Genomic DNA, 18,779 nt, shown 5'->3' on the forward strand with positions numbered 1-18,779 from the left:
CCCTGAATTCTAAAAGTTCTTCGAAGAAAACTTGTTTTTCAACAGGGAGTGGGTAAGCAGAAGTAGAAAGAAATTTGCATTATTTAGCATTTATTAATGCTGGGTACATTTTCATATTTGAGTTTATTAAATTCTAATGACCTGTGGGAGTTATGAGAAGTGTATGTTTCTTTTTTTATAGATCCTTTTTACAGACAAACAGATTGAGGCTCTAAGGCATTACATAACTTTCCAGTGGTCACCTCGCTGGGAATGAGCAGAGCCAAGAAGGGACCCAGGGCTGTCTAATCACTACTCAGCGTTCACTGTCCTGGGAAGGATGGAGTCACAACCCCTTCCGGGACCTCTATCCCTAACCTTTCTCTGACCATCTTTCCCTAAAGTTTGTCTTAGACCTGCTTTCCTTCATTTCCTCCCCTTGTGGACTTGATAGCATCTAGAGTCTTCAGGGCACCCAGTTCTGAGCTTCCTCCATCAGGAATCTCAAAGGAAGGCACTTTCTAAGCCCTCTGCTACTAGTGGATATCAGGATGATTGTTTATGCTGTTAACTTATTAAATGTAAAGCAAGTAGGCTTTTAAATGCTCGAAAGAAAGTGAAAACACCTTGTTCCTCTTGGACTGATACATTAAGGAAATTACAGTGTAGCAAGGGACCCAATGAATGCTTGTGATTCACCACGCTCTCCTCCCCCACTTTCCAGGGAAAGGGCTTCTGCTGTGTTTGGGCAGCCTGGGATTTCTCTGTGTTCTTTAGCTCCAGAACTGAATGGCCCAGCAATGCTGAGTGATTTACAATGGGAAGGATCAAATGCTTCTCACAGGAGACAAGGAAGAGATGTGGAAAGAAGAAAGGGAAGAGGAGAAAGACAGAGAGACTTTCCTGAGTGGGCTTGCAAAGATAGATCAGTAAGCCACATTTGAGGCTACTTTGGGTTTGCCACTTAGAGACACTGCTGATATTTTGTTGAGTGTTTAGTAAAAATGTAATTTTTTTCCTCTACTGAGAAATTTCTTTTGAATGTGCTGAGGTGGGTGAGCAACTAGCCCATTTTTACATGGGTTGCAACCAGAAGTCTTTAAGAACCTTACTGGGTCATCTCGATAACATTTATGCTAGTGTATTTCATGGAACTTGAATTCAGGGGATGCTCTACAAAATAGGGCTTTTTGGTGAGAAAACAGGATTCTGTATTTCTTTTTTTGGAAGTTCTGAGAAATTCTGTAATAAAAATGAGATTAGCTTTTTCAATACACATTTTCAAATATCTGGCCACAGAACCCTTTTGTAAGTGACAGGTGCTAACAATCCGAAGAACATGGACTCCATGGAATACTTGGGTTATGCCATCCCAGAGCATTACATTTCAGAAATTACCTCACATCGGAGATGAGCTCCTACCCTGAGGGCATTTCCAGAGTAATTGATATCCTGTACTTCACTACAAGTGAGCAAAGGACAGAGGAAAGTTTCCCAGCTTAGGAAATACTCCTTCCTTCTTGTTTTAATAGAAAAACTGTGGGTATTTTTCAAATAGTTTATATGTATATCATCACTATCATTTCTCACACTGTGTGATTCTGGGCAACTTTTTTAACCTCTCCATGTCTCAATTTCCTCATTAGCAAAATAGATATAATAATAGCTACCCCATAGAGTAATGCATGCAAGGCACTTAACAAGAATGTTTAACGGATAGTGGCTACTGCCATTATTAAAGAATATTCTATACTTTCCAGGGGGAACAATATATTTGATAAGATGAGCTTTGTGTAAGTAGAAACCATTATAATGGTACTTCTGTTACAGCAACAATCGCATTGTATTATAATTGTATGACTACACTAGATCAAGAGCTCCTTGAGGGCAGGCTCTGCTCTCTAAATTCTCTGGATGGAATTCTCAGAAGAGTCACAATAAATGTTTGTTGGATGAATTAGTGAGAATGTCAAATGAGTTAACCATGCAGTAAGTTTTACTGTCTCCAAAGAGGATGAGTCAGAGCAAGTTTCCCAGGGACAAGAAGAGTCCAGAGCTGTAATGGTGAGGAAGTAGGACAGGCAGGAGCAGTCTTTTGAGGAATCTGCAAGAAGGAGACCAGATGTCTGGAGTAGAGGGTCTCTGTAGATGAAGCATGGTGAAAGTCTGAAGGATGGCCTGGAGCCAGACTTTCTGGAGCATGGCTTCTCATAGGCAGACCACACAGAGAACTAAAAAAAAAGCATGCCTCATGTCTGAGGGTACCTCTAGTGGGCATCGGGCTGTACCAGGCAATCCCAACATTCTCCACTGTCATATACATGATAGATGACACCAAGTGCATGACACATTCCCTGGTGCACTGCCTGCAAAACCATTTCTTTTTTTTTTTTTTTATCACACCCCCCGAAGCATTTCAAAATGCAATTAAGGGAGAATGATATTGTTAAGCCAGTAACCTTGAAATCACTTTAATTTCTTTTTAGAGAATCACTCATGAATTTCAGTTCTTTACTATCATTCGTAACAAGTGCTTGTTAACGCAACTTACAGTGACCCTCATGAGTGTTGCAACATGACATTTAAGAACCATGGGTCTGGTCCATTATAAACAAGGAACCCTTCCCAACTGAGGATATTAGGTGAGATTTTTTTCAATGAGTGGTTCTGGGTAAGGCCCTGGCTGTTAACCAGGTGGAAGAGGGAGGGAATAACCATTTATAAAGCACTTATGTCCCAGACACTGAGCTACACATTAGATTCATTTTCTCAATTAAATCTCTCGACACACCTGAAAGGGAAGAATCATTATTCATATTGTTCAAGTGAGAGAGGACATTGGTACCATGGAAGGTATATTTCACTAAGGATGTTTAAAGAATTGGAAGTGTTAAATAGGGGTTTCCTTAATCTGAAATGCTCACTTTGTGCAAGGAGATATCTCATTGTCCTTTTCAGGGGGGCAGGATCTTTCGTTTTCCACATCCAAGGAAGGGCTCTGACTGCCACTCTTTCATTAATTCTCAGATGGTCTCTTTGTGTTCCAGCCTGCCCTGCCGGGATGTTCAAGGCCAGCCAGGAAGCTGAGGGGTGCTCCCACTGCCCTTCCAACAGCAGATCCCCTTCAGAGGCATCTCCCATCTGTACCTGTCGGACCGGCTATTACCGAGCGGACTTTGACCCCCCAGAAGTGGCATGCACTAGTAAGTGTCTAGTAAGGACTCTGGGGTGTGGAGTTTGGTTCCCTGACAGTGCAAGTGGTGGGTCTGGGACAGGAAAGACTAAGATGCCGGGTTGCAGTACAAAAGAGAAATGCTGGTTGTGGTGCTGAAGTGGACAGCTCCTGGGCTGTTTAATAGCACAAGGTCAAGATTATCATGTTTTTCTACACTCCTCCTCCTAAATGGGAGAGTGTTCCTCCCACCGACACAAGACAGCTTCTGCCAACCAGATGTTAAAAATGACAGCCTTGAGAGTTCTTTTTTTTTAAAGAGTTTTCATTTATTTGACACACACACACAGAGAGAGAGAGAGAGAGAGAGAGAGTATGAGTAGGGGGAAGAGCAGAGGGAGAGGGAGAAACAGATTCCCCACTGAGCAGGGAGCCCAACTTGGGGCTTGAACCCAGGACCCTGAGATTATGACCTAAGCCAAAGGCAGATGCTCAACAAACTGAGCCACCCAGGCACCCCATCCTCAAGAGTTCTTGAGTGCAAAGTCAAGATCCACTAGGCTAATGCAACAGTTCCTAGTCACCTCCTCCAAGAAGCTCCCTTGGTCCTTACAGCTGACAGTATTCTCTATTTTCACCGCAATTCCTGTATCTCAGTGACAAAGCTTTTCTCAACGTCTATTAATTTTATTAATTGCTCAATTATTTTGTAATTTTCCCTTCTCAGTTACCAAAGGAAGATCTTTGTGTGCTGGGACCATGTGTTCATCTCCCTGTGTCCCTTCCAGTGCCCAGTATGGTGCAACACCTATCCCCTTGCCAGATGATAAGACCAGAGTCCTGCAGCATGCATCTCTGAGGCAGAAATTCTAGTGTCTGGGGCTAATGCATCCACTTCACTGCTCTCCCATTCTCTATTGTAGAGGGAAGTGCAGTCATCTTGCCAGAAGTGGATGGGGGGGCAAATCCACTCCCTGGGTAGGAATCAGGGAGAGGAGAATTTTGTCCCAATATTCTCTCCCCAAATCATGGGGAAATAGAAAGCACTAACTCTCTCTGCACTGTGCTTTAGAGAGCTTGCTCTGGCTCTCCTCAGTGTTGTAGTTCTGAAACAAAAATACTTTATTTAAGTATTCTCATCATATTTGGAAGTCAGTGTTCCAGGTCAGCCTCTAGTTATGCTACAATTTCTTCTGCATTAGATGCTGTTGCCTGACTCCCTAGACTTCTCATCACCTCTTTGAACCAAATCGCTCCCTCCAACCACCAGGATAGAAGGGCACAGAGGGAATGTTTTGTACACACTTGCAGTTTGATGGACAGAAAAAATGATTCAGGTCTGAATAGAAGAATTTCTTAATTCTGGCCTTGCAGTGTATGTAAGGGGAAAGAAGAGGAAATGGAAGTGTCTTCTAGATCAAGGTTCTGAGATCGATCGATGCTTATAGATTTGGACTGAGGAAAAGCTCCTCCTCTTGTAAGCTGATTTTCCCCAGACCTCCCTCTCTGGTGCTTGATATGAACAGAAATTATTCCATTTCTGCTGACCGGAGTCCCTGTCTTCCTGTGGTGTATCATCCCCACTGATTCCTGAGGTTCCCTGTGGTCTCTGTGAGCATGTGAAGTCCATTTAATGGACTTCTTTAGAATCGGAATCACTGCTGCCTAGATGTTCATACCAAAGACTAGTCTCCATGAGTGCCAAAGCATATTTCCAGGGTCTCACAGCTTCCCTTCTGAAAACATTCCCATTTGCTTCTGCCATGAGCTCTGTCTTGATGGTCAGGCTGTCTCTGCAGATCAACTCATGGAAATAGAAGCCTGGGTCCCCAGCTTCCCACTTCAGCAGACACACCCTGTAAATCTATCTAGCCCCTGCATAAGGTCACCTACACAGATGATGGCCAATGACCAAACGCTCAGAATGCCAATGTGAGCTGTCTCCCTGCCTGTACGGCACCTCTCCATCACCTTTCAATCCTTATCTTCCAACCATCTCACCTGATGTGCTTGAACCAATAGGACCAATTCCTGGAATAAATAGCAATATCCCAAAGTTTTCAGTCTGCACATTGCAGACCCTCATTCTTCTCCATCTACGCATATCCTAAGTTCACCTCATTAAATCATACCCCACAGGAATTTTTTTCTCTCCCATCTCTGGTGCAGCTAGCTGTGGAAGCAGGCACACTTTCCTCACCCCCTGTGGCCCCACTAAAATCTCCCCACCTTGTCCAGAGAGGGGATGAATGTCAGACTTGTATGTGTCCCCACACCCTTTCCATGGTTTTGTGCTCTTATGCCCCCAGATATAGAACACTAGGGTCAGACCAGAAATTGCCAAATCAAAGCCACAGTTGTCTGTGATGGTCAGACCCCAGGTCAGCTCATGGATGCATCTTTCAGCCCTTGGTCCTGGCCTGCAGGATCAAGCACTTGATGAGGAACCCAGAGGCCAGGCTGGGCCACAACACAATAGTAGGCAAAACAAGTGTAAATAAACCTATTATTTTATTGAGCCTCATTATATATTTGATTTATTGTGTGCCAGGAAAGTACTGTATGAAAAAGTCAATTTGTTGGCTTTTATAATCTCATTAGGGTTTCCTTTTAAAGCATTCTAATTGGAGGTGCCATCTGTTCTTTTAAAAAGGCATCGCACATCACCACAGTAAATAATTTTTCAGATATAAGGAGCATATCTGGAGCTTTTGAGGCCAGGCATGGCCTTGCACTATAGCCTTGGGGGCCCTGACTAGTTCCTTGGGTGAAGCAAGGCAGCCAGGCATGAGCCCAGCCCAGCCCGGAAGAGGGCAGTTGGGTTGGGGAGGGTGCAGGTGCTTGTTCACTTTGCAAGTGTGGTTCTCCATCCATTTAACCAGGAAACAATTGTGGCCCAGCAGGGCACAGGGAAGACCCAGCTAAGGGGGAGCTCTGTCCTTCAGTGGGCATCTGCAATGTCTAGGTGGCTGTCAGGGAAAGGGAACAGTGTTGGGAGTGCCTGAGAGCCCAGACCTTGAAGTCTGGAAAGGCCTCAGACTTGGCCTGTCACCATCATCTTTAAATGTGATTATATCATCAGTTCTACTCATTCACTGACAATATTGAAGGTTTTATCAGGAATATTATGATTTAAAATGTGTTCTTTTACAAAGCTAAAATATCTATCGTGCATTAAAATTAGTATTTTTTTTTTGTGAATCCTGTTAGTCTCCTAGGACCAGCATGTATATAGTCATAGTAGTTTTATAGTGTTAATTTATTCTCAATTAATCTAAACATTTAGAGTGCACGATGGCTTTTGTAGCCTTATGTGGGCATTTCTTCATTTTCTTCTTATTCTCCTGGGAAAGCTTAGAATCCCCTTGACCTCTAAGAGTCCCTGTCAGCCTTGGGTATCCAACATTGTCCTTGATGAGGTTCATGGACTCAGCAGGGATTTGGGTACACCCCAACACAGTGTCACAGGGAGTGGTATGAGCTCTGAGTGAAGTCAGAGGAGGGGGCACAGTGGGCCCTGTACCTTAGCGTATGATGTTCTTGATACTACTCTATGGACACATACCTCCCTTCTTCCTTCTCCATCATCCTCACACCTCTACTGGGATTAAGCAAAATAGTTTTATAGAGTCTTTGGCACAATGCCCGGTTCATAGTAAACTCTCAATTGATGTTAGAACTTGCTTTGGTTACATCCCTGGAAAGTGTGAAGATTACAGCAGATAGGGAAGCTTCCAGCCTGCTGGGATGTTGGAGCTCTAAGAATAAAAGCGACATTCTTAGGGAGAATCCAAGTGCACTGGGCATCACAGAAGAATCTGTGGTGTGGCCCCAGACCACACAGTCACCTGGGACTGATGGAAACAAAGAAGTGACAGCCCCCGTGGGAGCAGATGCACTGTGGGAGAAGGAGGGAGGTACAGACCACAGACCCAGCATCCCAGACGCCAGCTGCCCCAGGGGCCGAGAAGCTGGGCAGGAGAGGTGGCCAGCAAGACTGGCTTTCAGTCCTCAGGGAGCAAGGACTGGTTCAAGCCCTCAGGGTCAGACATGCTTCTACTCACAAGAGGGTCTGATGGCACAGCAAGTGTGACACGGTCAGCAGAGAGAGGAGCAGGCAGGAGAGCAGAAGAAAGTGCATGGCAGGGAGAAACCAAGCACCTAAATGCACATCTTTGGTTTTAAATAATTTCTAGTTTACTGGGGGACAAAATGGAAAGGAGGAATTTATGAGGCAGGTGAAAATAGATAATTATGCCTTATAAAATTGCGGTCTGTGAAAAACTATGCAGAAGGACTGGTGTAAAAATAATTTCCTGGTTACATTTCTGACCACAAAACCCTTTTTTCTCTCACCCCCATGGAAGAAACTTTGATGGATCACAGAGACAAACTAGTGCTTGTCTTTGTTTCTTTATTTCTGCTTCAAATGCCAGTGGGTTTCCCTCTGCAGATTTAGATCATAGAAATGTAATGAAGGGGCTTCGAAGATCGTAGTTTCATCCTCTGGGCCCATCTGCCGTCCCCTCACGAGAGCCCTCTGGGGTCGCCTGGTGACCACCTTGACCCACCTCCTGACTCACGGGTGGAGGCCGGGAAGCTGAGTGGTGAAGCAGGGGCTCCAGGTGTGGATCCCAGCGGTGTGCCCTGGTGCCCAGCACAGCCTGTGAGAGCAGGAGCTCCTTATAGGAGGGAACTGGGCATGATGGAACTCAATGTCAGGAGCTTGTAAGAATTACCAGACGGAGGTCAGTGAAGCCCCGAGGTGAAAGCTTGGGTCTGCCTGCCTCCAATGCCATGAACTCACACTCAGTGAGAGCTAAAATTTGGCAGCTCTTAGGACATTGCTGCAGATGGCCATGCAATGGTGATCTGATTTCACTCTTGAATCAACCACCCCCAGAGAAAGATAGGAATCCATTCTTCCCTCTGCCATCTCGGCACACGCCAGTTTGTCTCTCCTAAACTCCTGCTTTACCTTTAAGGTATTCCTTCCTCTCTTTTATCCCAACCATCCCAGGGCAGCAGGGTGGTCCCTGGGACACAGGGGTTATGGACTGCCCAGTGTGGCACTGCCCAGACCCTGGTCTTCCCTGGCAGGCTGGGTGGATTGGAGGAGGACACCAGGCCCCAGAGGGCGGGGAGGGCCTTGGGATGGCAGAAAAAGAAGGAAGTTCCTCAGGCCTGATGGTCTTTGGGCCACTGTGAAAAGTCTGTGAGGACATAGGCTCATAAACCTTCTCCGACCAGCCTTGAGGCCTGCTGGGCCACGCTCTTCAAGATCTCCTGTGATGTTTTTTTCTTTACAGCAGTGGTGTTTAAATGCAGTCCCTGGGCAAGCAGCCTCAACACCACACAGGAACTAGTTAGAGATAAAATTCTCAACCCCTCCCTAGGCCCGCTGAATGAGAAACTCAGGAAGTAGAGGTGTGGGGGAGACAGCGATCCTAGTTTTTAACAAGCCCTCTAGGTGATTCTGAAGCATGCTAAATTTTGAGAACATCGCTTTAGAATTAGGTTGTTTCTCTGTCCTCTGCTTTATGGCTCCTGGGGGAGAAAGGCCATCAAGTGAATGTCTGCAGACTGGAACCATGGGGCCTCCCCCTCCCCATTTGTGCCCTGTATATCAGGCTGGAGAAAGAGGACAGAGACTGTAAATACCTGCATGTGGAAGAGCAGGGGTGGGGTGTAATATGAGTGTGCATGTGTGAATATGCATAGTGGTTGTGTGTTTTGAGGGAAGGTCTCACTAGTTCTCAGAACACCCCCCACTTGTCCTGGCCCAGTGTTTGCATCATTCTCACTTTTGGGTGGTTAGAGCAGTGTGGAGACCTCCAGGGCACCGCATTAGCTGGGGCTGCAGGCAATGATGAGAGATGGAAGAGGGTAGAGGTCAGGGAGCGTGGCCTGATTAGAGTGGGCTCAGGGAGGGCTGAGAGAGTAACTGAGGCAAAAAGAAATTGAATGGTGGGGCTCATTCACCCCAGCTCAGAGAGTTGGGCAGGGAGAGAATATAAATGGGTGATGAGCTCATTACTCGGCTGGTCTTCCACCCCACTCAGCAGGAACTAAGCCAGGAGAAAACCTTTATGGTTGTGCCTGCAGACCGACAGGGTAGGGAGATCCCCCCGAATCACAGATATGCCACCTGAGTCATAGCTCGTCAACTGGGGACTGCTTGCTTGTCTACATGCCCATTTTGGGGATGATCTTTTTTTTTTTTTTTTTAAGATTTGAGAGAGAGAGAGAGAGAGAGAGAGAGAGAGAGAGAATGAGCAGTGGGGAGGGACAGAGAGAAAGAGAGAGAGAGAGAAGCAGACTCCCTGTTGAGCAGGGACCCTGATGTAAGGCTCAATCCCAGGACCTAGAAATCATGACCGGAGCCAAAGGCAGATGCTTAACTGACTGGGCCATCAGGGCTTCAGGAAGAGATACACTGTGTATCCCATTCTATAGGTAAAGGACTACTTAATTTTACTCTGATACGTGATCCATGTTGCCCGTGAAGATACATCATCTGTGTTTTTGTGAGGGAGGAAGGCTGTGTTTTCCTTGAGGTAAAATCCTGATAAGGGTCACAGATGAACAAGAGTTGTAGGGCAAGCTGTCCTGCCGGATGCCTGGATTTGACTGGTTCATCCACTTGGGTGCAGATTTGAGGGACTGTGACAACCAGCGAAAGCTATTTATAACTGTCGCTGCCATTTCCAGAAGGGTCAGCTCTGCCTTTGTAAACACACTTCCACACTTCTATCATCTACAATTTCCTTTCACAGTTGTTGACCTGAGTGGGTCTAACCCTTAGGAGGCATCAGAGAGCTCAAAGTTTTAAGCTGACAGCCAGGGACACGCTACATTTCTGTTGTGGCTTTTCATCATGAGGGTGTCTGGAGTCACAGATTGTTAACATTCGGAGCCGCCTTCAAGGTCCTGCCATCCAAATCTGTCCTCAGTGTCAACCTCTCTCTCCAACAACCTGAATATTGTGATGACAGACAGCTGATAGATTTTGCAGGACAGCTCTGTTCCATTGCCAAGCAGCCGTCATCCATCAGTGAGGAGCCTTCTGGCCCTTGGGTTGGGGCCTGCCTTCTTCTCCTCCTCCCCATTGGTTGGCCACTGAGGACCAATGTTCTGCAGGCCAGCAGCTACAGTGTTTAAGGACAACTTCCTCATCCTTCCTGAGTCACCTACTTTAGGCTAAACACCTGTTATGTTGTCTATTCCCCAAAGCACATGATGTCCTAAACTCCACCGTCTGAGCTGGCCTTTTCTGAATCTCCCACATTTATCAAAAAAGCTCTCAAGATGTGGTGTCGTAGCCAGAAGGAAACATGTGACCCTCACCTAAGAGCACGGTTCAGTGGAAATGTGATGGATCTTCTCCTGTGCCTGGGATACTGTTGATTGTTTACGGGGGTTGCAGTCCTCATGCTCTAGCTCCTACCAGATGTTTGGCCACCACACATCCAGGGGTTTTGTTTGTCCCTTTGGGAAATGCTGCCTATTTGCATCTTTTTTTTTTTTTTCCTGCACTGATGAGTGTGACTTCAGAAATGTGTCTTTTGGACCTATGCATAGTGCTCTTTCAAGTCTGGATTATTTTGAGTGCGATTTTTGTTATCTTCCAAATGAGAAATATTAGCCTAATTGTTAAGAGTGTGCCTGGGTTCAAGTCCCGCTTTGCTGTTTGCCAGCTGTGTGATGTGGGGCAAGTGCTATGGCTTCTCTGTGTCTTCATTTTCTCATCCATAAAATAGGTAGAGTATTGGTGTCTGCCTCACCATCTTGTCAAGGGTATAGCACCTGTCATAATACTATTTAGAATGCAGTTTGGCATACAGGAAACACTCAATGAAAATAAGCTATTTTATTTTATGGCTATTATTAGAGTTGCTTACCCTACTTTGATGCTATTTGCAAAGCAGCTAAAACCCAAGCAGCAGCATTATTATCATTTAGCTAACATTTCCTCCTTTGGTACACAGGGTTTGTGTACTTTTTTCAGTTACCATTGTTGAAACCTAGGCATACTCTTTTTCTCTGCAGGCTCATAAACGTTTGGAAAAAGAAACAATGTCATTTGGCCTGACTTGTACTTAGAGACACACGCTGGCTCTTGTCACTCTTTGCGTGAGGCTCACAAAGCACTGCTTTAACTGTGAAGTTTCAGAAGGAGGAGGGGATTGTGGTAAAATGTAGTCATTTAACCTGTTCTCTTTCATGGAAAATGTGAACGAAACCGTCCACCCTGTGGCTCTAGGACCCTGTCGTGTCATGAATGCTCCTTAGCAGTCTTCAGGCAATGACTCTGATGCCAAATTTGCAAGCTCTGGTCCTAGATGGGGCTGGTCTGAGATGCATGTTGGAACTTGATGGTACCTGTAGCTCATGGTTCTTAAGTATTCCCTGCTCCCAGTTCTTTGCCTCAGGGGAGAAGGCAATCAGAAAGAGGTGGCTTTACAACCTTTGTCCTCTGCCACTATCTCTGAATATTCTGTACTTGTTAGAGCTATTCAGGTATAGGATGTTCTCTGTCTGCTGGACAGGAAGCTCGTTGACATACTGGCCTGATTTTTTTTTTTTTACCCTCTTCTATACAGTAGTTGCCCAACATAGTCAATTGGTAAGAGCCCTTCTGTTGGAATCAGATAGACCAGGGTTAACTCTTGTCTCCATGCTTCCCTTGCAATATGGCCTTGGGTAAATTACCTAACCTCTATGAACTTTCATTTCTTTTCTGTGAAATGAAGATACTGTTTGGTTTTCTCCCCATTGTGATGATGTATGTAAAATAACTAACTCAGTGTTAGATGTATGGTAAATGCTCAATAAGTGATTGTTCTTGTTTGGTTGTTATAAATAAGGACAAGAGGTGAGCCTGGGTCATATCTCAACTGCATAGTCCAAAATAGGAACAGAATAAAAGTGTGGGGGAAATGGGCATTTTACAGCAAATACCCCTGGAGAGCCATCCTAGGTTGGCCGAATGGTGACATCATCACCCCGTCTCCACCCCATCATAATGTGATCACAAATCTGTGTTATCATTTGTGCAGACCATTTTGGTCCTCAGTCCTCACAGGTGTTCCCCAGATGGCCTCCTGATATCCTCTAGTCTCCCCTCTTCCATCTGTGTAACTTAGTATCAGACCCTGATCCGATTCTGACACCAAGTCAGAGGCCAAGTTCAAGTGTCATAGTGGGAGCCAGGATGTATCTCATTCCCAGACTTCTGGCCACTGTTGTCTCTATGGCCACTTTTTGAGGTCACTACTATCAATCAGCCCTGGACCCCATATGGACCACCCCCCACAACCTTGCTACTAACCATTGACCTTGTCTAAGAATTGGGTTTGGAATCTACCTTTAATTCCATAATTGGCAAGTGGGGGGCAGAGGGTGTCCCTGGCTCCACCTCTCTTTCATTCCATGGCCTTCCAGTTGCCATCTTAGAAACCTGGTATCAGCCAGTCCTTTCCCAGACCAGAACTGTGACCTTCCAGATTTCCTCGCTTGGGAATACATGTGAATGTGGCAAGGAAGCCAGAATCAGAGACCCACATATATCACCATGGCTTCACGTGTGTGTGACAGAGACCAGGACACCCAGGGTCTTTGACTGTCACCAAATATTTAGAAGGAAGCCACTTTCCATTTAGTGTGAAGGTAGATTACTAACATTGTCCAGGGAACAAAAGCCACCTGAGTAATTAGTGGAAGTGTACAGAAGACATGCTTGTGATGCCTGCCAAGTGGACTTCTGAATTGTGTGGCAAGGTGGGTGAAGTGAACAAAAATGGGTCTCATCGTCAGTTTGGGTATGCCCATGCCCTCTGAATTATGTGTGGCATAGGACTGGGTTGTCAGCATTTTGTAGTGATTTATTTTGAAACTGTGTGCCTGGTGCTTTTAGAAACTTTCCACACAATTGGCTGGAAAGTACCCAGTCGGAGCCAGACACCTGAGAACTATTATGTTATAGGGTTGGCTGTGGGCTTCAAGGCTGGCCTCCGCAATGGATAAATGATCACGGAAAACTTTGCAGAGAAAGAGCAGGCTACAGTCTGAAGTCAGCCTGTGGAAGGGCCAGTTTTCCCTCCAGCCTATGCCAGAGGCCACCTCCATCCACTCAATCAACAGTGCTCTGACTCTGAAGTCACATCAGGAAGAGTGGCTTATCTCAGGGGCTAAGGGCAGAGGGCCAGCGGCTGCCTGGACACCAGGGTCCCACTGTCTTCCCACTATATTCTATAGAGAGAAAATCAGGGCAGTGGTAGTAGTGGTATGCTGTCCTCTGCATGGCTGTGGGCTCAGACTTGGAGGAGATGCCCAAGGCAGCCTTTTGAGCAGCTCCTCTGGGTCACCTCTGAGCTCTGTTCACCTTGAAAATGGGGACAAAGGCTGTTCAATTGTGCTGTCTGGAGTGAGGCCTTCATGGCATCTGTGTAGTGAGATGAAGCTTGGTACGAGCTGGCTGTGCTGACCAGACGTATGCAGAAGGTGGGTGGTTTGGCGGGGGCAGGTGGGCTGTGGGCAATGGGAAGCTATGGTCACTGCCAAGCCCTGACGGTGCTCAGTGAGCACAGATGGAGGGCTACTCGGTTCCTGTAAAGAGCACGCTGTCTACTGGCCAGCAAAGGGGGACTGTGTGTGAGGTGAGAATTTGTTTTTCTTGTGAGTGAAGGGCAGTCTTCACGCCCAGGCTCTGTGAACAGGTCTGTGCAGAGCTCTAATGAGGGTAGCTGTGCCCATACCTGCAGCCCCTGCTCAGGCCTTAGGGCCAAGGCCTCTTGTGAGCAGACCTCGCGTGCTGTGTGCCATGGCACTCCACCACCATGCCAGCTACAACAGATTAGATCGGGAATGTAGGTGCCTGACAAGACAAGATAATAGCTGGCGCTGAATGAAGTCTCACCACATGTGAGGCATTGTGCTGAGTCCCTGATGTGGATCTCCTCAATCAATCCCACAGAATATAAGCGAGGTACCACTGCCATTCCCCATTTATAGGTGACAGAACCGAGCTCCAGAAGGGCTTGCGCGTAGGTGAGTGAGTGGCCGGGCCTGGTTTCCAGCCAGGCCTCACTGGCTGGGTTCAGGACTCTTTCCCTCAGTGTGAGGCTGCTTCCTTCAGGAAGGAGGACCTCTGCTTCTGAGGTGGCATGTCACCAAACTAATGACACCCCACTTGAGGCAGTGAGGGATCACACTTCATCGTCTCAGACTCGTCGTGTGATCTATATGATGGTGTCTGTGAAGCCTGTCTTCTGCGAGGCTGGGGCAGAAAGAATTGGGCAGGGGAGGCACCAGTGTCCTCTGCTGTGGACCCTGGGCGAGCGTTCGGGCTAACTCCATCGTTTCCCTAGTATACACAGTCCTACTGCAAAAATGCTCACACAGGCCTCAGTAGGGTGGGGCAGGGGGCGCACATACGCTGGTATTTGTGGAGGAAATTCACCTAGAAATAGAATTGCTGGGCTGGGGGGCACATGCATGCATAAAGCCAATCAGTATTACCCCAGTGTTCTCCCAAAGGACTCATGGGTATAACCCGTTTATACCCCTGGCAGGAGTGTACATCTTACTTCTCCATACATGGGCCAGCTTTTACTTTTTGCTAATTTGACTGATCTAGTAATTTTGACTAGTATTTCCCTAATTATAAATTAGTCTGTATTTTTCATATGTTTCTTGACCAATTTATCTTGTCTTCTGGGAATTAACTGTTTATAACCCTTGCCCTTTTTTCTATTTAAAAACATTGATTTCTAGATGCCCATTAATTATATGTGACATCTGTCCCCCCAGCCCTCCACTGATTTTTAACTCTATATATGGGCATAGCATTTTGTTATGTTTTGTTTTGTTGGTCATATTGATGTTTTTAATTTTTCAATTCAAACCTGACCATCTTTTTCTTTCTGGTTTTGGAAATTTGTGTATTGACTTTTGCCTGAGTTTTGTTTATGTCCTTCCACTCTAAGGTATAAAAACAATCTCTTATATTTTCTTTCAATTCGTTATATAGTGTTTAGGTTTAGCTCTTTCCTCCATCTGGAATTTATTTTTGTGTAGCATGTGATACTGGTGTTCTTACACCTTATTAAAAATAACATCCCATCAACTCCACCTGAATTGTCCACATGTTAGTGAGATGCCTCTTTTATTGTCTACTAAATGCCTGCATATGCTTATCTTTATTTTTTTCCATCAAAGAATGTTCTGTTCTGGCATAATTTCTAATCTGCTCTAAAGATGGTCGCTTTATAAACATTTGAATAACTTGTAAATCAAACCCCTACGTATTACTCATTTGTCAAAAATGTCTTGCCCATTCTCAAACATTTTTTTCTTCAAGATGAACTTTGAAATCAGCTTGGCTCATTTCATTAAGCAATCCTATTAAATTGAGATTGGGATTGCATTGAATAGATGGATCACTTTGGGAAGGTCTGTCATATTTATGATATGCCTCTCCATCCAGGAGCATGGTATTCAAGTCTACTTTTGTGCCCTTGAGTAAAGTTTTATAGTTGTCTTCATGCAAGTATTATTATATAGGCCTTGTGAGACTTAATCGTATGTACTTTATGGGTTTTGTGGCTATTGTGAGTAGGAACTTTCCTTCATTATATTTTTAAATAGGTTATGCTTATCCTTAAGAGATGACTCCCTTGTGGTGGGAATAGTGAGCTTCCCATCAATGGAGGAATCAAATGGAGGCTGGCCAGCCACGTAGGGACTGCAGAGGGCATTCACCACCAGGGGCACACTGTGATATGCAAGGTTTCTTTCTCTTCTAATAATAAGTGTGTCTATGAAGTGTCAGAATGAGGACTTGATTTTGGATGACCTATAACTTTCTGGGAGGATTATCTACTTTCTCAGTTTCTCTTTTTGTTGCCCTGACCTTGAGTTGTTGTTTTTGGAAACTGGATCTTTCCCGTATCCCTGGAGAGAGGTGGCACAAGTTTCTTTTATTTTTTTTTTTTTATTTTTTTTTTTACAAGTTTCTTTTAGAACTGAAAGGGACAACGCCTGGAAGATTCTTCTGTGTATTCCCAGGGAAAATCGAATGAATAATCCATGAGTCCAGGGCACGTATCTTCACCAGCCTTGTCAGTCAGTGGTTAGTTGGCTGCTTTACAGGTGCCCATCTCCCCTGCAGAGTTTTGAACTCCTCAGGGCAGATGTCAGTGAATTTATGAATAGCACAATCTTATACACAAGGCACAGCACCCAGTGGTGTATCAATAAACGTGTCTAGATTGATCAGTCACACATCAATGAAAGATTAGGCCCAGAGAGTGTAAGTGACCTGCCTAAGGTCACACTATGGCAAAGCTGGCCCTCAGCCCTGATCTTCTCTTTGTGAGTCCACTACATCTTTCAGGACTCCACAAGGCTTCTGAGCCTCGTTTTAGGGCAAGGAAAGAGATCGTGAAGGCCAAACCTTTAGGATGACGTAACCTATAGCTTTCCTTGACTCAGTGTTCCCAAGGAACATGTAGAAGAGAGTCAAGTCAAAGCTTCCCTCTCCCTGGCCTCACCTTTGACCACAAATAGAAGTTCAGCCATGTGTACCTCCTACATGTAGGCAGTTGTGTGAGACATTCCTACTAAAATAAGCTGCCTCCCCAGGTACAGGCATCTCAGCCATACTCGGCAGCCTTATAGAAACTAGACACTTGGGCTCCAGCTCAGACCAGGTAGAGGGGCTGTATTTTTTCCCAGAAAGTGAAATCCACCCCCTCTCTCCCAGACAATTAGCTCTATTGAAGCAGGAGAAACAAGAAGTGCTTTCTACCAACATTGGTGTTTGGTGAAATGTATAACACTAGGTTCTCCAATTCTCCTGAAATCCCTCCCAGCAGGGTCCCTCCTTGTTTTGACTAATCATTTCTTCTTATTACTAACTGTTATGATTAGGAGAATTGCCTGAGTACAGGCCCAGTGTTTCCAAGACCCTAATGAGCAACACGTGCAGACTTGCTCAGCTCAGCGCTGGAGCCACTGTTGCTCTGTCTCTATAGGGAAGCCACTGAAACAGTTCAGGAATAAGAGCTTCCTGCCACCCTGAGCACTCCCCCACACACCCCTACGTCCAGCACTTGGCTGCATTGGCATCACTCCTGCACCTGGGTGGAAGAGTTGCTAAGGATGAGCTTTGGGACTGGCCAGGCCTGTATTCAAGTTTTGATTCCACCACTAACCAGCCTCGTGACCTAGGCAAGCTCCTTAATGTCTCTGAGCTACAGGGTCCTCATGTTTAAAGTGGGGATAATAGTTTCTACCTCATTGAATGTTGAGAAGATGGGATTTTATTAAATAACATATCAAAATACCGAAGAGCATATTTTGCATCTAGGATTTGTTATTAAAACAAAACTCGGAACTCCATACAGAACACCACTGAATGGGAACTAAAGCTCTGCTCATTCAGATGATCCCTGTAGAAATCTACTTTAGGAAAATAGCCGGCATTAATCATCATGCCACTTAGTGGCATGAAGCAAGTGAGTTCCACCAAGTCAGTGCCTTGTCCTTCTGACTTCCATGCAGATGGCACAGGTGTCTGTCCACAAGAAGCCTATGTTGAACCACTTCCAAAGGTGGCATAAAATTATCTCTGGGAACATTGGGATCCAGGGCTGTTAGGAAATGTAAAGCAACATGACTTCCCCAGCTTTCAGCTACCTCTTCTCCTTGCCTCAGAAGGACAGCCTGCATTTTGAGGGGAGCAGTCAGGGTGCCAGCTTGCAATGGGACAGGTACCACTCAGCTTTCTAGCCCTGCTGCCTCTTTGGAAGGGGCACTCAGAACTTTACACACTATCATCTTCACATTTTAAGCTAACAGTATTCCAAATGTCTGGTGCTCATCACTCACAGATTGTAGACCGTTCTCATTCTTTTTGTAGGGATCCCAAGCCCCTCTAAGCTTCTACTATTGAGTGAAGGATTCCTCACTAGTCCATTTCGATGCCCCTACTTTGCACCAGGTCTCTGATAAATTATTTGTGGTTTTCTGATATGGCCTCAGACAGCCACCCCATATCCCCCAGTGAGAAAACCTGACAACTCCTGCTGCTACTGACTCCTCTTACTATGGTGTTATTGGTGCCTGACATAGAATTTTAGGAACTGCCCCACTGCCACCCATGGCACCTCTCTGAGGGGGACAGGCAGCGAGCAGGCACATGCCCCTCTCCAAGGTTCTGAATCAGCACGCACACCCATCACAACGCTTTCCTCTAGGACAGTGGTCACTCTTGTCCAGTCTCTCCCAGGAATTCTACACCAACTGCAGGAATGATGGAAGAGGAATTGGTGTCTTGGGAGGGGAAGAGACAGGGAGAGAGATAGAGCTGAACTTAAGCTGGGAGGTGTCATGGCTACACATGGCACCTAAAAGAATAGGGTTTTTTTGTTTGGCATTGTTTTCGAATAACCAGTTACCAAAGAAGGAACCACAACTGGACATGAAACTGACTTCATATTTATTCGATAACTTTACCATCTTTCTGATAGTTGCAAAATTTCCCTCTTTTGGCTTGTGTCCTGGTTTCAGCCCTGTATCCTGTGTTGAGAGCAAAGGTATAACAATCAGCCTGACCTGGTTTTCT

General features: G+C 45.6%; 1 protein-coding gene across 3 annotated transcripts in view; it reads left to right on the forward strand.

Annotated features, from left to right (window-relative positions):
* EPHB1 (EPH receptor B1) overlaps positions 1 to 18,779 on the forward strand; it is a 471,107-nt gene that overhangs the window by 329,641 nt on the left and 122,687 nt on the right. For all 3 annotated transcript variants that reach the window (XM_072726912.1, XM_072726913.1, XM_072726911.1), the window contains one exon: positions 3,027 to 3,182. In XM_072726912.1, coding sequence (XP_072583013.1) covers positions 3,027 to 3,182 — 156 coding nt within the window. The remainder of the gene's footprint in view (positions 1 to 3,026; positions 3,183 to 18,779) is intronic.

This window comes from Vulpes vulpes, chromosome 11, assembly GCF_048418805.1.
Source record: "Vulpes vulpes isolate BD-2025 chromosome 11, VulVul3, whole genome shotgun sequence".
Taxonomy (NCBI): Eukaryota; Metazoa; Chordata; class Mammalia; order Carnivora; family Canidae; genus Vulpes; species Vulpes vulpes.